This window comes from Urocampus carinirostris, chromosome 5 (genome assembly GCF_059441175.1).
Source record: "Urocampus carinirostris isolate Australia breed hairy pipefish chromosome 5, RoL_Ucar_1.0, whole genome shotgun sequence".
NCBI classification, from domain to species: domain Eukaryota; kingdom Metazoa; phylum Chordata; class Actinopteri; order Syngnathiformes; family Syngnathidae; genus Urocampus; species Urocampus carinirostris.
The window spans coordinates 17897196-17922122 of NC_142353.1; the positions used below are offsets into that span (position 1 = coordinate 17897196).

The 24927-nt window shown below is 38.9% G+C and overlaps 1 protein-coding gene across 3 annotated transcripts; it reads left to right on the plus strand.

Moving 5' to 3' along the window:
* Window positions 1-6594: 6594 nt before the first annotated feature.
* On the plus strand, window positions 6595-23414 carry LOC148365656 (G protein-coupled receptor-associated protein LMBRD2B-like). 3 transcript variants are annotated; one of them, XM_088335074.1, is made up of 17 exons: window positions 6595-6775; window positions 7353-7582; window positions 8806-8915; window positions 9583-9681; window positions 9756-9923; window positions 11777-11987; window positions 12056-12130; window positions 12201-12305; window positions 13584-13767; window positions 15176-15357; window positions 15677-15810; window positions 15881-15986; window positions 18888-18982; window positions 19238-19341; window positions 19474-19520; window positions 22913-23015; window positions 23083-23414. In XM_088335074.1, exons 2-17 carry the CDS (start codon window positions 7409-7411, stop codon window positions 23154-23156), a joined length of 1971 nt encoding a protein of 656 aa, XP_088191200.1. In that variant the 5' UTR covers window positions 6595-6775; window positions 7353-7408; the 3' UTR covers window positions 23157-23414. The 3 variants fall into 3 exon arrangements, with proteins under 3 accessions (XP_088191200.1, XP_088191201.1, XP_088191199.1); XM_088335075.1 differs by having other exon boundaries at window positions 7353-7533; XM_088335073.1 differs by having other exon boundaries at window positions 6595-6765.
* Window positions 23415-24927: the final 1513 nt, after the last annotated feature.

Here is a 24927-nt window from a genome sequence, read left to right on the forward strand (position 1 = left end):
ATCCATCCATTATCTGCACGCTTATCCTCAATAGGGTTGCGGGGGCGCTGGAGCCTATCCCAGCTATCTTTGGGCAGTGGGCAGGGGACACCCTGAACTGGTTGCCAGTCAGTTGCAGGGAACACAGAGACAGAGAACTCCCTCAGTCATTCACATCTGGGGACAATCCGGACCGGCCAATCAACCAGTCATGCATGCCTTTGGAATGTGAGCGGAAAACGGAGTGTCCGGAAGAGAACATGCAAACTCCACACAGGGAGGCTGCGGTAGCTGGAATTGAACCCTGGACCTCCACTCCGGGGGGCTGCGCATTAACCAGACAGCCTCTGTGGCACCAAATGCCTAAATATTCCAGTCTGACAGTCGAATGTTACGAAATCCTCGAAAGTTGAGTGAAATGAAAATACTTCTGGGATCACCTTATCAAAACGTTTGTACTACAATAAATGAATACAAATATTCAACATATAGTGCTTTTTTTGTTGCTCATTTGAAATGATTTTTAACCCACAAAGTATTACTAACACCACCAATCCCTAGACCCCCATCACTGAGGCCAATCCTTTAAAGCAGGACCCCTACCATTCTTGACCTTCGCCTCAGTAACCCACTTTGCATCTGTGATAAGCACGCACACAGAAAAGCGAAGTAAACAACAGAAATCTTTGCCTTTGCTCAAAACAAATACTAAGTAGTAAATGGGAAGAAATAACGAGAGAATAAATATACAATCCAAAGAAGGAAAGAGGAAAAGAGAAAAGGTAATCTAAATATCTCCCCCAACATGCACGAGCACACACACACACACGCATTTCACGTCTTGGGCCCCTTCTCATAAGTATAGAGAGTCAGTGTAACTCTACCAAAGCTTCTTTGCTCCCCAGGGGCCGATGTAACCAGGAAAGGTTATAAGATCTGTGAGCCGCTGTGGCCCACCTGGGATGCTGCAGAACTAGGCCTGTATTGTTACTTTATCATTGTGCGTAAGGCTTTCCCATGGATCGGGTGTTGCAAGCTGATAGAGGGAGAGTTTCTGTTGGGCAGAGACTTGAACTGTCACGCAGACCCTACTGTTCAAAATCTTCTGCTTACCAAAACAGCAACATTTATATAGGCTGGTTAGGTTTGCCTCACATAGATTTAAACATGGACTCTTACTGTTTGGTCTTTCAGAGTGCTGAATAATGAATACAATCTTACTTACGTGCAACTGTTTTTCTTACAACAGTGGCCAACTTTTGTTGCGTCATCGGCTTGAAAGATGTATATCCCTCCCCAAAATGCAACTTTATTTTTCCAGATGGACAAAAATAAAAAACAAAAATAGGTCCATATTAGATTGAAAATACATTATTTTCATGAAAGTTTATAGGTAAGAAAAACAACAGCAATAGCTGAGGCTTATAAACAATCCCAGATATGCAACACCACTCGTCAATTTTTATTTGCGGGCCCCTTTCATTCTATTCCCTCATCACACACAAATTAAATACAATTTAAAGGAGCTGTGAAGAATTTGAACTTTAATACCTCTCTACCACCATCTCCTGGCTTAGGTCATCATTGCAGCATCAGTCGGCTCATACATGGCGCGGGTGCAAGACTGTGTATCTCCTAGACGAGCTTTAAAAACTCTTCTTTTTTTCATTTTTCTTGGGGTTCTTGTTGGCCTTTGGACTCTACTAGAAGTAGGCCTTATCTTACCATTTTAATGCTATGCTGCCAAAGAAAAAACAAAACTGTGAGGAGGAGCATGATGTAATTCTCCTGCTCTCCCCCGGTCTCCATTCCTTGAACTTAATAGATTCCACCCGAACAGCTCTGCTTAAGGTAAAATAAAAGCAAATGTGTACAGTGGAAAATAAAGCATAAGGGCTCTTTGAACTCAGTTGGACATTGTTAACTCAAACTTAATAGAGAAAATATTCAACTTTCAATTTTTAAGGACACCTCAAACAAAGCACCCTGCTTTTAAATTTTCAACAAACTTGAAATTATATAATCCTTAAATTTATTAATATTAAAGTGCAATGCTTCTCAATGTCAATACAGGTATGTGTCTGTAGGGAGTTAATACGCTACTAAACGTTACATAACTTTGCTCATACTTGAACTATAAAAGCCCCATTGCCACTTATTGAGGTGGAAACACAATTTCACTCTATAGTATATTAAAATAACAGCAAAAAGCTTCTTGTTTGGGAGCCAGTGCTGCTCCAGCGGAAGTGGGGAAAAAGCGCAAAATACATTTACTGAATGGTACACATATTACAACAGTGAAAGAGGTGAAGAAATCAGTGAACCACTATCCATAACAATTGGGCAGGGTTTTAAGGGGGTTTTTAAGGGTTATTTATCTATCTTCGTCATTCATTATTCATCATCCGTCATCGGTCAATTCATAATATGCTACAAAGCCTAGGAGCCGGGACACTTACTCTCAGCCAAAAGGCCAAGCTAAGGTCCTAGCCCTAAAGCCTTGTTGGGATCATTGCGAATGCACCGTTCCAGTGCTAACCTGATGCGTCCAACGGTGACCACCAGTGGTACAAAGGCGAAAGATTTATTCGAAATGGGTTGCTCAACTTGTAGGTTTGTGACCCAAAAGTGGGCAAAATAATTCTAAGAAAAGACTAAGATATTTACGTTTAATAACAATCCTTAACAGTCGAGGGCGAGAATGCCCCGACAATGCGAGATGACACTTGTTATTTTCCTACCACAAAATAAAAGACCAGTAAAGTTTGTTTGAGAGCATGGCCAAACACAACTGAAGCTGAGAATGTATGAGATATTGATTTGATTATATTTATAAGCCTTTTGGATTTCTTTAAAAATGCAGCTAATTGAGCATTTAAAGGACAATGTCATTATTTTACCACTAGATGTCACTGGATTGAGTAGTGCAAACGAAAAAAGAGTGCTCAAATATTATATATATATATATATATATATATATATATATATATATATATATATATATATATATGTTTTTTAATTTTTTATAGAAATGCATGGTTTCTATGTATCATATTACATGTAGTTATTGCCTATTATTTAAATCAATGTTGTGTTGAATGGTTTTGTTCGTCTTTTTATGTGAACATTTTATACTATATCTGGTTCAAACTGCACCATCCTTTCATTTGACATATTTGAAAAGTGGAATTTCTCTCTTGATTCGGGTCACGGCTTTATGATGAGCTGATGAGTCAAACGGCGTACCCCAAAAGTCTGACCATTTGAGAACCACTGCACAAGGGCCATTGCATTGAATTTAGTGGCATCTGGTGGCAGAGTGCAACATAATAATAATGTCTGTACTCCATTTAAATTTACACACATAAGAAAAATGCACAAGACCTCGTTGTCCATACTTTTTTTTAATCTACTGTATAGTGTTGGGCTAGTTAAACCAGTGGTTCTCAACAGGTCTGACTTTAGACCCCCCATTTAAACTCCAATGGGTTCTCGGGAGGAACAACCTGAAAGCAAAGTTGCTGTTGCCCTCCTACAAAGCCACAGTGGAAAGCATTCTGGCATACGGAATCACTGTGTGGTATGCTGGGAGCACAGCAGTGGACAGGAAAAACATACAGAGAATAATCAACACAGCCCCAAAGATTATCGGTGGCTCTCTGCCTAGTCTGGAAGACATTCCTGGCTTGCGATACTGTAGCCATTAACACTATAAAATACGATTTACCGCCCAACCGCCACCTCTATGACCTGTTGCCCTCTGGTAGCCGCTACAGGTCCCTCAAAAGTAGGACAGGCAGGCTTAGAGACAGATTCTTTCTTAGACCCATGACCACCCTAAAGAAATGCACAAAACGGACTGTGACTTATTTTGGTGTTTTTCTCATAGTTGTTGTTAAATTAATCCATGGAAAAAATATATACGATTGCACAAAAATTAAACTGCAAAAATATAAACACCATTGCACATACTGAATCTATATACCTTGAGAACCATATTGATTTTTTTTTTAAATTGCTGCTGCTATGTGATTGTCATTCCACTTCTCTATTTTATCAAATTAAATGATTTTGCACTTTAAAATGGAAACGGAAGAATATATTTACCTTTTTTTTAAAAAACAAAACAAAAACAAAAAACAACAAAGTGACCAACAAAACCAAAACAACTTCAAGTACTATGTACTGGCATACAAGCCTACATCACATATAGGCCACCCCCTAAAACTGCTTTGAAATAGCCACATACTAAAATTATTTCAAAATATAGATAAAACTTGTACCTAAGCAACAATAATTATTAAAGCATGGAAAGAATAAAGATAAACCTACTGGTAAAAACGAAAATTATAACATTTTAAAATCATTTACAGCACCTTCCAGCACCGCTTCAGTGACACTCGCACACCATTTTTGTATTCTGCAACCATTTCTTATCACTAACTTTCTTGGGACCCGTTTTTATGGGTAGAAAAAGGAACTACAACCAACAAAATTACAATAAAACGAAACGTGTTCCCTCTCAAACACAATTGAGATATGGTACTGATTGACTGAACAGGAAAATCGGGCAGGAAATTATCGCTATCTACTGTTATGGAGTGTGATTGACCCTTTATATTTCCTTCTCAGCATTATTTTGCCAAGGCAAAGGCTTGCGACCCACTGAAAATGGATCCGCGGCCCACTTTTGGGTCCAGACCTACCAGTAGAGAAACACTGAGTTAGACTAATCCATAATGCTCAAGCGCTCATGCAGGTTGACAGATGGCTTCCGTAAGTAGGCCCAATTGGTATTTACACTGCTGCTACCCCTTTCCCGGTGGACACCTTGAAAGAACAAGATGGACAGTTTTCTGGGTGATGGGACAGAAGTCATTGAAAACTTGGATATTTTTGGCTCCTGGTGGGTAGGCGACGGCCATGGAGGTTGGTCTACTTGTCTGTCTCTGGTCGAGCACATGAGCCTGGACTTGTTGGGCCAAACAGACATTTTGCTGGAGCATACAGACTCATGCTTCAGCATGGCAGGCCCGCTTTATTCTGATGATTTATACGTGTGGTTGTTCAATCAGATCTTTTTTGCTGTACACACAACAGATTACAGTTACAAATAGAGTGTCTCGTCAACTGTAATTTTCTCCAATGTTTAGTTAATTTTCTGCATTGACTAAAAGATGCAAAAAAACATTGTAGTCCAGAATTTTTTTTAATGGTTTTTATTCGGCAAACTGCCACCATTAAATGTATTAATACTCCTGCTTTGTCACGTATGTGATCCCCTGGGCGAACTACCGCCTGGGGATCACATATGGGCCACCAGGCCTCTTAATCTGGCCCGCAGAGAAAAGGGTAAAACAAAGAAAACTTACTACCAAAAAAACTGTTGTTTCTAACTGAATGAATTGAATTGTCTTCAATGTCATTGATATCAAGGTTGTGAAAACTTTCGAGAATAAACATGGGACTTCAGGGCAAACATGTATTAAAGACTCTAAAGAGAAAAAAAGATAAAGGACTGTCAGTATAAATAAGCAAAAAATACTTTTAACATAGTGCTTAGAGACTGGACAAAGTTAATGGTACCAGTATAGTGCGATGTTTATGAATTAAAAAAAAAGTGCATCTTGACAACAGAGCATTAAAAGGAGTGCAATAACACTTAGAAGCAACAAAAATCCCCCAAAAGAGTCGGCAGGTATACATTTTTACAGTTTTGCGCAATAACATTTGGCAGCAACAGAAACCCCCACCAAAAAACAAACAAACAAAAAAACCACAGTTCAAAGTTTTGTGCGCTTGTTTAGGGTGCAGATCTCCCTGTGGAAGAAGACTGTCCTACTTTGAGGGACCTGAAGCGCTTACCAGAGGGTCAAAGAGGCGGTGGCCGGAGTGGAAGGATTTCTTTATAATGTTGATGGCTCTTCTGCAGTATCGCAAGCCAGCCATGTCTTCTAGACTGGGCAGAGAGCAGCCAATTATCTCCTGGGCTGTGCTGATTACGCTCTGTATGTTTTTACTCTCTGCTGTCGTTTTTCCTCGCATACCACATGGTGTTGCTGTATGCCAAAATGCTTTCCACACTGGCTTTGTAGAAAGAAAATAGCAACTTCTGTTTCACGTTGTTCCTCCTGAAAGTCACTGCTGGGCTTTCCCCACCACAGCCCTTGTGTTGTGCCACTTGGGTCCCGAGTGGCCTTTTGTCAGCCCATCCTCCATAAAAGTAGATTTGACATAAAACATTGTGTGATGCATTGTGTTCATGAAGATAATCTAAATGTCATTTCAACTGTCTACTGTATGAATATTTCAAACACAGCAACAAAAAAAACATGAAAATACACAATTATGCAAAGATTCAAGAATATTATTAGATTGATATGAAATTCCAGTATTATACAAGCATACTTATTCGACAGAATAAAAATGTTAGGTGAAAAAAACCTAAAACTTGACTGCTACCGTAGTTCTTAAGGGTTTTATACAGCTCCTACCCTCAACAAGTTACTGCTGATGTATCGTAAATATGTTTTAAATTGTTCGTTTATTTTGTGTTTAAGATTCTTGTCGTTCATTATTTTCTAACTTGTTAAGTACTCGATAGCATGATTTCCGGTTGGGTTTGATGACTACAACACCCATAGTTCCATGCGAAGCTATTCAACTAGCTAGTAACTATTATGTTTTTAAAGTTGTTAGTTACGTAATGTAATCCCCAAGGTCCTGTGCGTTTGTGTCTGCTTCCACGTCACAGGATCAAAGTATCACCGTTTTCATGCCAAAAAGGTAAGAAGAGGTAAGTTTTGTAAGCCTTAAATGCGGGTTAACGATGCTAACGTAAATGTAATCAGTGCGTGACAAACATCATTCATGCTGTGCAGAAACATCAATGTTGCAAAGTGATGTCATTTAAATGAATGCTTTTCTAATTGTTTTGTTGATCAAGCCTGCACTGCTCTTGCATTTTCCGTGTCACTTACCTGTTGATGTCATTGATAATTAATTAAACAGCCTTAAAAAGCTTGCATGCAGAAATACCTTGAAAAAAAAATGGAACTAGCTACAATATGATTTGCCAGTGCATCACAATGTAATTTAATGAACTGATTCCAGGAGTATTAATCAGAACAACGAATATCAGTTTAGATTTTGTATTATACATTAAGATAAAATCACTGTCACTATCAGAGGACATAAACAGCTCTAGCTATAGTTATGCATTTTGTATCTACTCCAAACTGGACTTATTTGAATCGCCCCGATAGCTGTTTAGTTGTTCCTAGTTGCATGAATTGAAATGACACTTTCATTTATCAATTAAATGAAGTATTTGGCAATCGACAAGTACTGCAAATGCCTTTATTATTGTGCAGTTGACGTTCCATCATGGTTTCCTGACGCCAGTCCTCAATCGCATCTGCCTGTCACAATGAGCGTGATTTCATTGGGGTTGGTGCTGGCAGCTGTGTTCATCCTGGCCCTCGCTCTTCTCCATCGCTACGGAGACATATGGAAGCAGCAGCGGATGGTCCTTCTGGGGACGCTGGCATCCTGGTACACCTGCTTCCTCATCGTCTTTGTCTTGCCACTGGATGTCAGTACGGTATGTACTTATTGTGGACTACAGTGTGCCTCAATGACCAAGGTTCTCCAAGAAAAATTGTTAAGCCTGGTGATCAAGGTTGTGATGGACATGGAATGTACCATATTTTACGCATTATAAGGCACACTGGATTATAAGGCACACCCTCTTTTGTCCTATATTTTTCACTGTTAAGCGCGGGAAAATAAGATTACAGTCAGAGCTTCCGTGTGTATGGGTACATTTTAATGTAATGCATGAATATGTGCGGCTGACCTAATCCGCATAACTTGGAAAGCAATGGGAAACAAACCTGTGCAGTGGCGGCAGGAACCCGGACACTTTACCAATATCACTCGTGGTATATATGGCATATGAAATGGCATTGGAGCATATCCCATTATCACACTAGTTATACGGTGCCACAACACTGATTTTCATAGAGCATTCTGACGGGTTGAATATTATCTTCACTTCTTCAACTGTGCTCCAATAACCTCTCAGTTTAATATGTGTGCGATTAAAAAAGAGCTTGTATAGTAATTAATTTAAATACTTTTAAAAATAATTTATTTTCCAACATTTGTTGGTGAGGAAGTGGAGAGACTGTTCATACTATCAGAGTGCACTATGCAAATCAGTGTTCCTTGCCCAGTGCGTAAAAGTGTGAGATAATGAGATAAAGTCCAATCCATTGTCATTTGTCATCTGTACCACTGGTGGTCAAGGGGTCTGGTGATAAAGTGTAGGCATTATCACCACCTTGTTTGATTCCCGTTGCATACAATGTTTTGCAATTTAGGTCAGCAATATTCATCAAAATGATCAATCATTGCTGAAATACGCTTGAAGTAAAACCTCGTTTTGTAACACACAGCTATAATTACTCTAATTTTATACAGTATACAAGGCGTACCGGGTTGTAAGGTTCACTTTCAAATTTCTGTGTGCTTTGTAGTCTGGAGTATACGGTAATTGGACCTGAGAAAAAAAACGGGCCGCAGGAAGTCAGGGTTGCCGTCGAGCTCTATCAAGGGCATATTTTGAATCTATTCATCACTTGTTTGGATGACTTATTCCTCGAACTTGAGGTGATAAAGAGGGTGGAGTTTGCGATGGGAAGGGGGAGTTTGGAAGTTCTTTAGACATTACTGGTGATAACCAAGTAGTGGGACAACAAATGCCTATAAAATATATTGGTGGAAATCCTGAAAGAAGAAATCTAAATTTTCTTTTCTTCTTAGACTATCTACAAGCAGTGTCTTTTGGATAACACACATTCTCTGGCTCCTGTTACGCCAACGCAAATCTCTTATACAACAGAAAATACATCGACGTCTTATACAACTGAGAGGTAACTAAACCAAGTATCTTATGCAAAATACAAAAAAAAAATGCTAACATATTTGATTTATAATGTACAGTATTTATTTGTGTATAACACGCACCCCTAATTTTTTTTGTTAAAAATCGTATAAAATGTTTCTCAGCTTTAACTAAGAATTGTAAGTGACAAATGTGTTTGAATACATTGGGCAATGATTAAAATCATAACATTTACAATGTATTTGTTAAATATCCTGCCGGATTTATCATCAGATAAAACAAAGAGTTGGTTCCCTCATTGTGCTTTTTTGCATTTATGTATATCTTTCAGGACCACTTTCCTTTTTCTATATTCTCTTCTGTGAAAATAGTGTGATTATAAGATAAAAGCCAATGCCTTTTTTGTCATCTAAATCAATGGTGGTCTTGTTCTAGTGTTTAGGATTTGGCGTTCTCATCACTGCTACCCGGGTTTAATTCCCATTGTTTCAAATGTTTTTTTCGATTGTGGTCAGCGATATAGTTTTGACTGATCAGTTATTCTACATATACTAGAAATCCTTGTTTACTTAAACTTTTAGTCATCTCTTAGCATTATACACAAATAATACTGTATATCTTTTGAATAATTCAAAACTATTAGACAAAAACACTCAAAGCGATATAACACCGATCATATTTGTGTACATTGATAGTGCACCAAGTGTTTGTGAAAAGCCATGGAGTTACATACCAGATGGTGTTTTGCCAGTTTTCTGGAGAGTTGTGTATTGGACTTCTCAGTTTCTCACCTGGTAAGACTCTCTAATACACACGCACGACAATTGTATAGAAGTATTTTCCTTCCTTCCTGTGTGCTTGCTCACAGGTTACTGCTACCCTTCATGCAGTCGTATGCAAGGTCAGGGGCGTTCTCCCTAGTGGGAAAGATGAAAGCTGCCCTTGTTGAGAATGCCATTTACTATGGCACGTATCTTCTTATCTTCATCTTTTTGCTCATCTACGTTGCTGCGCATCCCCAGTGGCAACTAACTTGGTGAGTTTTCATTGATGCTTTCAATAGAGTTTGATAGGTGTTCATTAGAATCAATGCACAGTGTATTAACATTTCACATACCAATTTTTGGTACAAAAAGGTCACTGTTGTAAGTTATTACTATATTGCAAAATTGAATTACTAGGGGCAGCACGGCGGCGCAGTGGTTAGCGCGTGTGCGGCACAGTTCTAAGGTCTTGGGAACCTCCTATGTGGGTTCAAATCCACCTACCGGACTTCCTGTGCTGAGTATGTATGTTCTCCCCGTGCTTGCGTGGGTTTCTTCCGGGCACTCCGGTTTCCTCCCACATTCCAAAGACATGCATTTCAGGTGGATTTGCCAGTCCAAATTGTCCCTAGGTGTGATTGAGCGAGCGAGTTGTTTGTCCCTGTGTGCCCTGCGACTGGCTGGCGACCAGTTCAGGGTGTCGCCTGCCCACTGCCCGATGATTGCTGCGACCCTACTGAGGGTAAGCGGTGCAGCTAATGAGATGAGATGAGATGAATTACTAGGTGGAAATACACATTATAATATTAGCTAAGAAAAACAACTAAACCTCTATCCTTCCAATTTGGTAAGTTTTTCTCACATCCATAATTTAAACTTAAAAGACTAAAAATATAATTGGCAAGGTTCGTTCGAGGATTTCAAATCCGTGAATATGCTTAAATTTTAAAGTTGTATTTTCAAGATTTAAAAAGTGTTTTAATTTGTGAATGCTTAAAATTGTTGCCACGTTTCTCAGCAGTCTGACTCAATAGACCACGTATTAATTGAAGAAAATTAAAACAAGTCTGCTTTAAAGTGACGCCAACATGCGTGCTCCGGTGGCTTTGCTTGACCATTGCATTTTTCTTCTCTGGTGATTAACAGCAGCGTGCATTTGTTTATATTTGTTAATTAAAGCGTCACGCCCATGAGGACAGGTGAAAAGACCAAGACGCCGGTAGGCTGCCGTCTTAATGAACAATATCTAGAAAACAGAAAATACAAACAATTGCGAAAGGGCGAAACAAATTCACACACAGCATGCTGCAAAGTATGCAAAAAAGAGATTCAACTATTCCCAATAAGACTGTCAGCTCTATCCAAACATTCATTTATAATCTGCACTGCTTATCCTCAGTAGGGCCGCGGGGCTATCCAGACATGTTAAGGGTAATTCACAGAGATGACTAGCTTTACCATGATTTTTTTTGTTTTTTGGCTGACAGTTTGATACATGTTATACCGAAATAGGGAACTATCAAATGATGAAATGTGTATTACCATGTGCAAATATTACGTATCAATTGTGGACATTTATTATAGGCTATATAAAAAAATATGGTAGTGTTTTCCAGTTGTTAATTGTTATGGTAACAAGTTAACGCCATTTCACATGTAAGCTACATATTACCGTGATTGTTACCGGATTCATTAATATGTTCACGATTTACATTTGATCTAACAATCATATGTCTTGATATATGCACATGCAAGACTAAAATTCACATATGTAAATCTCGATATAGTTGTGGACCTAAAAATACTCTGGGAAGATTGCAGACATTTTTGAGGACTTGAAAAATGTGAGTAAATCGTGGATATATTTGTGCATCAGAAAGTCTTGAGTACATTTTTGAGACAAATCTTTCCTCATACCGCCTACTCATACACACTCAGGACAAAATGACTATGCACAGGCAACACTCAGTGACCTCAAACAACAGGCTATGGATTGATTCACACTGGATTTTTTTCTTTTAATGGTACTGGACAGATTGGAAACTTGGCTTTGAAAGTTCTTGAAAAGTGCTTAAATTTGGCCAACCCTGAATTGAAAAGAGATGTCTCGGTCACCTGTTCCCAGGACTCAGTTTCAGACAATCGGCATAACGGCCGCCAACACATGGGGGCTTTTTCTTCTGGTCCTATTGCTAGGCTACGGCCTGGTGGAAATACCTCGTTTCTATTGGCTGTCATCTCGCCACAGCCACTTACTGTCCAAGACTTATTTTAAGGTGGCAAAAATGGCAGGCGAGAAAGCAGCGGCTGAGGAGAACTTGGCCGATGTCATGGAGGTAAGAGCGTTGAAAAAAAAAGTCAAATGCTGGATTGTATTGAACCTGCCTTTTGTCTACATTTTCAGGAAGTGTCAGCCCTCAATGTGTCAGTTAAGTACAACCACACGCTCAGGAAGTTTGTCGACACCATTTTGACAAAGGTGAAGCTCTAAGCCCAATATATTGTATTGTCTTTTTTGGCTTTGATTTGCTAACATAATCTAATTTCAGTGTCCCCTAGACTACCTGGAGGAGATGAGCAGAGTTAGCGTACACCACTGCGATGATCAGATTGTGCTTCCCACTAAAAGAAGCCTCGTTCAGCTTCATAAAAAAGTACACATTAGTCACTTCAATGCACTGCACAGTATAATAAGCAATAATGCTCACAAAGTACTCAGAACAATCTAGTCCACACACATTTAAGGTAAAAATATCAATTTCAAATGTAAAATATTATAGAGTGAGTAAAAAATATTCCCCAAAAATATACATTTTTGAAATTGTCATTGTTACTAAAACATCATCTGAAACATTTTATTTTCAAAACTCAATTTTTACCGATAAATGACAAATAATGTTGAAATAAAACAATCAAGAAAATGGTATAAATACACACCCCTAAAATATCAACAAAATCAAAACATTTGTTTTTGTTGGTCTGGTTTTGTGGGGTCTTTAATGCACTCTGGTGGCCAAATTGGGTACTGTAGCTCCTGACCGCTCCAAGCCAATCCGAATCCAATTTATCAATTTAGCACTGCTGGGCCATTTTGCTTGTAAAGACTATCCATGCATCCATCCATCATCTGCACCGCTTATCCTAGGTAGGGTCGCGGGGGTGCTGGAGCATCTCGGCTGTCCTTGGGCAGTGGACAGGGGACACCCTGAACTAGTTGCCAGCCAGTCGCAGGGCACACAGAGACAGGCTACTTATTCGCTCATTCACACATAGGGACAACTTGAACCGGCCAATTAACCTGACAAGCATGTTTTTGGATCGTGGGAGGAAACCGGAGTGCTCATAGGAAACCTACAGAAGCACGGGGAGAACATGCAAACTCCAAACAGCAAGTTTTGTCCTATGACCTCTGAACTGTGCCGCGGACGTGCTAACCACTGCGCTGCCGTGCTGCCCCTTGTAAAGACTTAAGTACTAGAAAAAAAAAAGCCACTCAAGAATAAAAAAAATTCCCCTCACAATATTATTAAGACATACATAGAAAACGCTCACAGTTTTGTAGCTGGATTAGTGCTGTGACACTTCTTAAGAATGTTTTCGGTTCGGGTAACACTCTTTACTCCTTCCTTCCTCCTTTTTCCTCATTCAAAATCCAAGCATGCTGGATTGATGTGAGTCTTTCAAGATGTGGTCATTGGTGTTTGGCGATCATATTGAGCAGATACATGGTCAAAGGGATCCATCCATCCATCCATTGATTTATTTTCTGCACCGCATATCCTCACTAGGGTTTAAAATTTAATCAACAACCTCTAAAAATATCGGACATACTGTATGTGAGGACTACTGACAAATGCTCTCCATTAGTAAAAGACATGAACTTAATCAAACGCCGACATAAGAGGTGGAAACGAAAAGTTTTGTTTTTTCAGGTGATATGCGCTGTGCAGCAGTGCAGTCAGACTCGGGTTCAATGGTCCGTACTGATGGAGCAGATTTTCCATCTTGAAGACGTCGCTATGAGCCGCAGCAGCCCAACATGCCACTTTGTGCGTAGCTTCGCAGTCACAGAGAGTAAAGGCTGCCTCCAGAGGCTTTTTTACACTGCTAAAGTGGGTGAGTGATTTTAATATACAATGCTATTCTCACTCTTTACAGGCCATAGTGAATTATCTCCCCCGATAAAATACAGTACAGTGATGGCTCTTTATATGAGCACCTGTATACATGAGAATTTCGATACAAAATTATTTTTTTAAGACAAAAGTCTACCTTGCTTTACAAAGGAAAATTCAGTTCTTAGCAGTCCCAAAGACTACCACTAGAGACTGCTCACCACCTTCAGCTTGGTCCAGTTTCAGCTTGGTTATACCTGTAGAGTTCCTAAATTGCACAGCAAGTTGGTTTTCATTGTACCTCTTTAGTCACATTTTATAGCCTCTCCTTTTTGTTACGTTAGACATGAGTTCTGGAAAGGGTAACAATAAGGTTTTTGAGAAAAAAAGGAGAATGATGGCTATTTAAACGTGGCAAAAAATCATAGAAAAACAAGCGTGTGGTTTTTGTGTGATATTAAAGAGTTCGATCTCCAACCCGAGCCCGACGTAGTGTTGGACGAGATTGTTTCCCTCGGAAAATTCACGAGGCTGGAGTTAGATAAGGAGGACAACAACGATATTGTGCAGGACTACATAGAGGAACTGACAACAGAGGAATTAAAGGAACTACAATCGGTACAACACACGGAGGGGCTTCTAAAAACCAGAAAAGCTGGCGTCTACAAAAGAGATTAGATCGGTGCTGGCTAAGTGGGAAGAAGTTGCTGCTTTGGTTGATAAAAAGAATCCAGAAAGATTTGCAACTGGTTGGGCGACAGCTATCACTTGCATTTCTGTAACATTTTGAAGGGAAGGCAGAGACCAATCTCTTTGAATATATATTATTTTATTTATTTATTTTTTTAAATTACTGTAGAAAATGGTATGGTTGGCAGTCCAGCTAAAAGGGCAGGAGAAATTGGTGATTGAAAACAGAAATGGACAAAAACAAGTGCTGTACTGTAATATGTTTTCATGTGGTCACGATCATTTAAAGTTACATTGTACAATAAGTGCTTACGTATGAACAAATGTTGTGCTGTCACTCCTCCCACACTTTGTTGCAGCGACTCATAATATACTTGCATTTTATCACGTTAATATCATCTTATGTATCTTATTACAGTGCTGTATTTTTTAATGTTTGATTACTATTTTGATGTGTTTTTAGTTATCAGGAAGATGTGTTTTATAGCGACTTGGGTTCACTTTAATCCTTTGAGGAGTTTGAGAACTGGCCAATTAGTTTTTAATTATTTCATATCAGAAAAATTTGCTCGTAAAAAGAGCAATTCAGGCTAAGAGCACAATCATGAAATTAATTAGGCTCTAATGAAGAAGTACCAATGTATCATATTTTTTCCCACAAATTTGGACTTGGCTTAGTTAAATTTGTGTGTGTGTGTGTGTGTGTGTGTGTTCTCCAGAATGGTACTGGGAGTGCATGTTCCGTCAGGTATTCTACAAGCTTGTGGCATTGTTGCTGGTGGTCCTCTCAGTGGCCGTGGTGTGGTCAGAATGCTCCTTCTTCAGCGTGCGGCCGATCCTCTCCCTTTTTGCCATTGTTGTTCGCATTACAGAACAGCAACGCTACTATGTTTGTACTGAGGTGAGCTCCAAGTTGGCTAGCTTTCAGAAGGAAATTTCACATTGAAAACTGAATTTGTTTTGAATCTGTCAGTTCTATCTGCACTCTTCACTTTTACTTTATTTTAATTCATTGATCTTATTATGTTTTATCTGTGGTTTTCATGCATTTAAAAAAACACATTTTAAATTTTCAATGTCTTTTCTTCTTCTGTATGTTTTTACTGTAATTGTGTGTTTTCAACCCGTCTCTTTGCCATTTCTGTAAAGCACTTTGAATTGCCTTGTGTATGAATTGTGCTATACAAATAAACTTGCCTTGTCTTGCCTATGTCCACCAGGTAGTGTGTTTCGTCACCGTCCTCTACCTGTGCATTTGCGTCTACTCAACAGTATTCAAGATCCGTGTATTCAACTACTACTACCTGGCACCACATCATCAAACAGACTCCTATAGCCTTCAATTCAGTGGCATGTGTGTACCAAAAAACGTTGCATTATTTGGTTTATGCACATGCATCCAAGATGTTCTATTTTCTTTCCAGGTTATTTTGTCGCTTGACTCCTCCCCTGTGCCTCAACTTCCTAGGTCTGATCCACATGGATCCCGCTGTGTCAGAACCGGACCGAATCCATACGTCCTATACTTCTGTGGGTGGAGTTGTTGTCACACTGCAATCATAAGAATAGACTACTTTTCAAGATGCCTGGTTAAAAAGAACAGTAACTAGAACCACAATGGAATTGTGAATACACGGTGACCAATTATAGTCTGTGTAATATAGTGTAATAATCTGTGAAGCCCTTTGAGACTCTTCGTGATTTAGGGCTATACAAATAAAAATGACTTGACTTGACTTGACCAAATTATAAGGTGCACCACCAAAAATAAGTCATATGTGATATTTTATTCATACGTAAGGTGCACTAGACTGTAAGGCGTACAAAATTAAAACTACACTAAAGGCTAAGGTTGTACTAGAATTAGAATCGTCTTTATTTTTCATATCAACGTTGTGAAACATTGTATGCAAAGAGATAAGACATGGCACTCCACGGTAAAAACAAATTACAACTTAGTGCTTACATAAACTGACCTAACGTATGATAATAAAACAAAGAAGAATAGTGCATTATAACAATAGTGCAATGAATAAGTGAAATAATATTTAGCAGCAGCAATTAAAATAATATATACAATTCACAAGATATATATAGTGTGTGTGTTTTTTTTCATTTGGCAACGACAAAAATAGAAATAAAGCCAACATTGTCGAAAGATGTTTTTACAGTTTCGTTAGGTCGTTTAGGGTTTTGGCCCTGAGGAAGAAGCTGTCTCTGAGCCTGTTTGTTATAGGTGTGAGGGGCGCGTAGCGCCTACCAGAGGGCAGCAGGTCAAAGAGGTGGTGGCTGGGTTGGGAATTGTCTTTTATAATATTATTGGTCTGCTACGATATCCGACACGGCAATGTTTTCTACACTGGGCAGAGAGTAGCCGATGATATTTTGGGCTGTGTTGATTACACTCTGTATGTTTTTCCTGTCCGCTGCTGTGCCCCGTCATACCTCACAGTGATGCTGTATGCCAGAATGCTTTCCACTGTGGCTTCTTAGAAGAATACCAGCAGTTTCTGTTCCGGGTCATTTATTCCAAGGATTTCTCTCAGTGAAGTCGCTGCTGGGTGTTCCCCACCTGGTGTTGGCAGACATGAAGAGGTCGTCGGAAATGTGCACGCCCAGGAGATCGAAGGAGTGGACTCTCTCCCCGCAATATCCATTTATGATAAATGGGTTTGTGCGTGCCCTCCAGAAGTCAAGTATGACTTTGTTGGATTTTGTGGTGTTGAGTATTACTTTATCTTTGGAACACCACGTCATCAGCGTCTCCACTTCCTTTCTGTATGCATTCAAATCGCCATCAGAAAAGAGTCCCACCAAGGTGGTGTCTGCAGCAAATTTCACAATCGTTTTTGTGGGGTGGGTTAGTAAACAGTCTGGGGAAACGGGGTGAACAGTAGAAGGTTCAGCACACATCTTTAGGGGGATCTGGTGCTCAGCATTAGGTGAAGGAGATGTGGCAGCTAAATTTCACAGCCTGCGGGCTTTTGGTGAAGAAGTCCATAATCCCACTGCAGATAGAGGTGGAAGGGCCCCAGTTGGAAAAGTTTCTTCACCAGGAATTCCGGGACTATGGTATTTAACACACAGCTGGAGTCCAGGAAGAGTATTCTGACATAGCTCTTTTGTTTTTCAAAATGGCTCAGTGCAGCATGAAGAGCGATCTGTTCTGTAGGCAAACTGATGAGGGTCCAGTGTGTGGGGTAGGGAACCTTTGATGTGCTGGAACACCAACCTCTCGTAGCACTTCATGACGACAGGCTTGTAGATATTTAGGCCAACCACTGATTACTTTTTTGGAACGGGGATGATGGTGTATGTCTTGAGGCAGGATGGAATTTTGGCTTGTGACCGTGACCTGTTGAAGATGTTTGACAAAGATCCCAATCAGCTGGTCTGCTCAGTCCCTAAGAACCCTAGCTGGTACTCCATCTAGGCCAGCTGCCATCCTCGGGTTCGCAGGTTTTAGCAAACTTCTCACTTCATGCTCCTGTAGGACCAGTGTGCTGCTGTTGGTTCCTTGTGGCTTAGGTACGGATACTGGCAACCTTCAAACCTCATAACGGCCAAAGAAATTGCAAAAATTGGACGTATGAGAATTAAACCCAATTAGAGGTGGGGAAAGAGTAGGATTCTATCCATTAAACTGCTGCGGATACTGATACATAAAAATGCATTAGGTTTTATGCCATAGTCATACAATTTTTTAGTCATGGTTCCATTTTATTAATTTTATCATTGAATATTGTTAGATATTAAATCGGTTTGTGGTACATAAAAGGTTGGGGACTACTGAAAAACAGTATTGTGGCGCCGGCTCGCAAAGTCTTTTTCAAGCGCAAACGATTGTTAACTGAATAAGAAAGGCATTCTCGCAAGTCATTCAATCATCCTGAAAGATATAAATATACGTTTGTCACTTCCAATTCTTAGTTTGAGCTAAGAAAGTGAAGCAAAATGTTATACCGATTTCTAATCACATTTTTTTTCTCATTTCTCTAACATAAGTATCTGGTACCACGACTTAAATAGTATTATAATGAGATGAGGTCTGTTGCTTTTTCCTACATTAGCTATACCCTAATGGCCTGGTGGGCAGGATTCAACGCCTTATCGTTGCTATCTGGGGTCGATCCTTAAAGCCAACGTTGTTATGTAATTGTGGTCAGGGATAAATATCAACAGATTAGTACTTGTACATATATGATAACACACCTATTTGCGCTTCTTCCACGCAAGGTGCACCAGATTAAAAAGCACAGTACTAATTTCTGTCTTATTTGGGGGTTTTGAGTGCGCCTGATAGTCCAGAAAATACAGTAATTGTGGCCAAATATTGTGAGTCACACATTGGCTTGTGACTTCAAAAGTTTCTTCTCAATGTACCAAGTCACTCTATGAGATGATGACTGACATTTTGTTGTGTGTTTCTAGATAATGGGCTCCATGCATCTGTCCTTCATATCCAATGGCTTCTACATCTACTACCCTGTTTTGGTACTGCTGCTTTGTTTTGCCACACTTTACAAGTAAGACATTGAATACTTTTGTCGTTTTTTCATATACAGTAGCTTCAATCATGCAGACTGTACTTGTTGTTTTTTTCAAAACTGAATTTGTCAATTGAGAGATCTTCTTATTCGTCATTTTTTAAAATTGTATATACATTGCCGACTTGTTATTTTAGAAAATGTAAATGTTTTAGTGATCCTAAAATGTTGAAGTTCTGTGCAGTCATTGTTTATTGGTGTTAGTGAATTTTTTATGTGTGCATGTTTTTCTAGTGTTGGTTCTCGCTGTTTGAACGTGATGGGGATCCATCAGTATGTCTCTGATGACGACCTGAGCTTGGACTTGGTGGATGAGGGAAAGGAGCTTGTCAGGAGAGGTCATCTTTGTTATTGTTACTTGGCCAGTTGCTACTCATGAATGTCAAATGACACCTTCCTGTTTTTTTCCCCTTGGGGCAATTTGTTAATTTATTTTTATTCAACAATAGTTTCATCTGTTGTTTTTACAGAAAGACGAAAACGACAGAAAAGTGAGGATGCTGCAAATAGAAGATTTGTGAGTACAGTGATGCCTTGTTTTTTTTCTGCAAGGGTTGTGCTCCGAAATTGACCCCCAATAGTCGGAAGTAGAAACATTTATTTATTTATTAAATTTATTAAGTATTCTGTTGTCCTTAAACCAAAGAACAAAACCAATTCAAACGCTCAAGTATTTGTTTAACAAATACAAGTACCATAATGTGTAAAAGTATTTTTAGCAAATAGTAAAAAAATAAATAAAAAACCAAAACTATTTGTCTGGAGCTGCAAAAAAAAAAATAAAAGCCTTATAAGGAAGGAAACACATACTGGATCCATCTGTATATATTGAAAAATGTTAGGAATATGTTCCATTTGCTCTTTTACTATCTATCATTTTGTCTGTTTGTCTGTCCATACATATATATATATATATATATATATATATATACAGTATATATATAGTTGAATACACGGATATATCAGTGAAGAAAATAAGTATTTGAACACCCTGCTATTTTGCTATTCCTCCCACTTAAAAATCATGGAGGGGTCTGAAATTTTCATCGTAGGTGCATGTCCACTGTGAGAGAGATAAACTAAAAAGAAAAATCCAGAAATCAGAATGCATGATTTTTTTAACAATTTATTCATGTGATACAGCTGCAAATAAGTATTTGAACACCTGTGTATCATTTAGAATTTTGACCCTGAAAAACCTGCTAGTCCGCTCATTAGAAGTCCACCTGCACTCCATATATCATCCTGAATAAGATGCACATGTTTGAGGCTGTAAGCTGAATAAAGATACCTGTCCACCCCACACAATCAGTAAGACTTTAACTTGTAACATGGCGAAGTCCAAAGAGCTGTCCCAAGAGACCAGAGATAAAACTTTACCCCACCACAAGGCTGGAAAGGGCTATGGAGCAATTGCCAAGCAGCTTGGTGAAAAAAGGTCTACTGTTGGAGCAATCATTAGAAAATGGAAGAAGTAAACGTGACGGTCAATCTCAATTGGAGTGTAGCCCCATGCAAGATATCACCTCGTGGGGTCTCGATGATTCGAAGAAAGGTGAGGAATCAGCCCGAACTACATGACAGGAGTTGGTCAATGACCTGAAAAGAGCTGGGACCCCCGTTTCCAAGGTTACTGTAGGTAATACACAGAGACGTCATGATTTGAAATCATGCACGGAACGAAAGGTTCCCCTGTTTACACCAGCACAAGGCCCATCTTAAGTTTGCATATGACCATTTGGATGATAGAGGATTCATGGTAGAAAGTTTTGTGGTCCGATGAGACCAAAATAGAACTTTTTGGTCATAATTCCACAAAGCATGTTTGGAGGAAGAAGAATGAAGAGTACAATCACTACTGTGAAGAAAATGGGTGGTAACATCATGCTTTGGGGGTGTTTTTCTGCACACGGGGCCGGACGAGTGCACTGCATTAAAGAGAGGATGACTGGGCCCATGTATTGTGAGATTTTGGGGAACAACCTCCTTCCCTCAGTCAGAGCATTGAAGATTGATCGTGGCTGGGTCTTCCAACACGACAACGACCCCAAGCACACAGCCAGGAAAACCAAGGAAGGGCTCTGTAAGAAGCATATCAAGGTTCTAGCATTGCCCGGCCAGTCTCCAGACTGGAACCCGATCAAAATTTTTTTTAAGGAGCTCAAACTCCGTGTTTCTCAGCGACAGCCGAGAAACCTGACTGATCTAGAAAGGATATGTGTGGAGGAGTGGGCCAAGATCCCTCCTGCAGTGTGTGCAAACCTGGTGAAAGACTACAGGAAATGTTTGATTTCTGTAATAGCAAACAGAGACTGCTGTACCAAATATTAACATTTATTTTCTCGGGTGTTCAAATACTTATTTGCAGCTATATTACTCAAATAAATCATTAAAAAAAGAATGCATTGTGATTTCTGGATTCCTCTTTAGTTTCTTTCTCTTTCACACTTGGCATGCACCTACGATGAAAATTTCAGACCCCTTTGTGATTTCTAAGTGGGAGAAATGGCAAAATGGCATGGTGTTCAAATATTTATTTTCTTCACTGTGTATATATATATATATATATATATATATATATATATATATATATATATATATATATATATATATATATATATATATATATATAGGGCAGCACGGCGGCGCAGTGGTTAGCGCTTGTGCGGCACAGTTCATGTCATGGGAACCTGTCGTGGGTTCAAATCCAGCTCCAGACTTCCTGTGCGGAGTTTGTATGTTCTCCCCGTGCTTGCCTGGGTTTCCTCCGGGCACTCCGGTTTCCTCCCACGTTCCAAAAACATGCATTTCAGGTGAATTGGCCGGTCCAAATTGTCCCTAGGTGTGAATGAGCGAATGCGTTGTCTGTCCCTGTGTGCCCTGCGATTGGCTGGCAACCAGTTCAGGGTGTCCCCTGCCCACTGCCCGGAGATGGCTGGGATGGGCTCCAGCCCCCCCGCGACCCTAATGAGGATAAGCGGTACGGCTGATGAGATGAGATGAGATATATATATATATGTTGGATCTGTTAAACACACAGGTCGTAGGGAAACTATTTCCTCTTTTGTGTCTTGGGCAAGTACATCCTGGTGTCACCCATCCCTCTCCAGGCCAACATATGTTTCCACCTGGTCTTGAACTGGGAACTATGACCACAAGTAAAATTAAAACTGACAAACTTATAACCTAAATCCTCGTTAAAGCTCGTCTGCATATTGCTTACTTGTAATAGGCTTTAAAATCATGTAGGTAAAATTATTCTAACTTAATGAACAGTAAGGGGTAGATAAAATATTACATAGAAATAAGAACTGCTTACAGACTCCTCAAAAAAGGGTAAAGGGCATAGTAGTCTCACCAAGAATGTGTTTCAGAAGTTGTACATTAATTTTTTGTCGCAGTCCATGAATTAAGTCCTCAGTGTAGCCATCGTTAGCACAAAGAGCAAATAGGTCAGTTTCTTAAACGATTTAATATGTTATTTCGATAAAAAGCCTTGGACCTTCTGGTGAGTTGTGGAACTTGATGTAGAAACAATAGCACTTTGTCTCTGTTGTGTGGCATCCATAAGAATTTAAATATTTTGGGTCGTGTTTTCCAAAAGCTCAAGACTTTTGTTGTCCGCGCTTAGGCTTGGTACGCTGATCAATGTTGGGTTTCGCTATTGTAAGCTTATTTTTACACTTGTCTTTACTGAAGAAAGTATTTTTTTTACAATTGAATTTTAGAGGGTTATTGAAAAATAGTAAATATTAAGAATTGCTCTTACATTTTACTTTTTTGTCTGAATAGCCTTTGTTCAACACTAGAAATTGAATAGTACAGTTCTTCATTTATTCAGTATGTTTTATTGCATACGAATTAACCACTCACAATTTCTTTTGTACCAATAAGTTGTTTTATTTTCAGGCATGGCGAGAGCGATATGAAGGAGTCCTCGGGGCTTCTGGAGGGAGCAGAACTGGTTACTCTGAAATTGAAACCGACCTGAAAAAACAAAGCAAGAAAAGCAGTGAGGACTCATGCAACACTCAAGTGAAATTGTGTTTAAGTCTAACATCTCGGTTCTGTCTTTGCAGTTATTTCTTTCACTTGGCGAGAGTTGGATGAGCAAGAGAAGAGTTTACTGCACAGCGATAGCAGGGACGGATGATTTCATGAAACGCGTGACTTCTATTAGAAACCATTTTGCTTGACATCGCTCGTCATTGATGTACACAATGTTGTTTGGTATTGTCATCATCGAGTGGCATATACCTCAATCTTTGGTGAGGTTGTAGGAAAAATGAGTTTGCCAAAAATTTTATTGCCATTTTTGCAGGCACGTTTTTCATTATTCACCTCTATGAAGTTGTGCAGTGGATTTTTTTTCTACAAATGTTTAATAATTTATTAAAGAATGAAAAATTAATTTAATGGGTTTATTCTTTGTTTTTCTCTTTCAATCGACAATTTATCAGTACAGACACATTTTTTTACGTTTTTAACAATTATCTTACCCCCAAAAGTGTGAGTTGACCATTTATTGGTACAGCAACTTTCAATGTCATGAAAGGCACTTCAGATGAAATACTTTATCATTTTTAGTGGAACTGGTGATTCCATCAAAGTCTAAATGTATCTGAGCCGAATTGTACTGTCTTTATTGCAATGAGATTAGACATGGTACTCCAGGTTAAGCACTTGAAAGAGAAAAATAAGAAAAAAGAATGTTAGGATAAATAGCCAAAAATATAAACAAGGTAGTGCTCAGAGACTATGAAATAATAATACTGCAATAAAAAACAATGCGTTATAACAATACTGCAATGAAAAGTAGTGCAACATCAAAATTACCTTTATAAGATATAAGTAAACATCTTTCAATGCAACTGGCAAGTTACAGTGCCGAGTAAAAGAATGGCCCCCACATATTTTTTTGGTCTTATTGCCACATTTCAGTCTTCAAACTTAAGGCTAAAAAACTGAAAAAATCAACAATATATGACCAACATTTTATCTTATATTTTAAATGAGAAAAATACAACAACAAAAGAAAAGTAGGTGTTGCAAAAACATTGTCCCCCTGTTCTCAGCTCAACAAACTACGGAAGTTCCCTGATGACTGAATGATCCAATGTTAACCTAAATGACTAACAAATACATCAGAATCCATTTGTGTGTAAGTCTCAGTTCAAATGCTTCATCTCTGTAACGGGCTCCGAGGTCTTGAAAAGTAGACAGGGAGAACTATGAAGACAAAAGAACACACAAACCTGGTCCAGGATAAAGTTGTGGAAAAGTTCAAAGCAGAAATGGGACAAAAGAAGGTTATGCATCATTTATGCATCTTTCGAAAGACTGTGAGCAATAATATAAAAATGGAGAGGACAAGCGGTGCAGATAATGGATGGATGGATGTTGCACATAATTAACACAATTATAATAACTCTCAATGTAAACAAAAACACATACATATACAGTGTGTGTATATATATATATATATATATATATATATATATATATATATATATATATATATTGTCAACTGTTTTGATTACATGCAGTAAAAGGGACAGTGTGTGCCATTTGACCACTAGATGTAGCTGTATGGTGTCTTGCAACAGCAAATTAGTACTAAAAAGCACAAGGAAGAATACAAACTACAAAGACGCAAAGTGAAAAAAAAACCACACTTTTAATTCTCTTTTTTTAGCCACTTTTCTTTAGTCTCTTGGGAACTTCTGGCTTCAAAATATAGAAAATGATGTCCTCTTCCTTCAGGTGAGGTTAATTTTCTGGAAAATAGCTGCAAATTTCTTGACCAATGCATATTTTGAAACATGCACTTTTTTGTGATAGCTCATGTAATTTTATCTTTTTATCTAAATATTGATTTTAAAATATTTTTTTTACCACGGAATAATACACACTGTCACTTTAAA

Coding starts and splice junctions, on each gene's coding strand:
- LOC148365656 (XM_088335074.1), top strand. CDS start 7,409: ATGAGCGTGATTTCATTGGGGTTGGTGCTGGCAGCTGTGTTCATCCTG. Junction 13,768..15,175: donor TTTTTACACTGCTAAAGTGG/GTGAGTGATTTT, acceptor TGTGTTCTCCAG/AATGGTACTGGGAGTGCATG. Junction 15,358..15,676: donor GCTACTATGTTTGTACTGAG/GTGAGCTCCAAG, acceptor TATGTCCACCAG/GTAGTGTGTTTCGTCACCGT.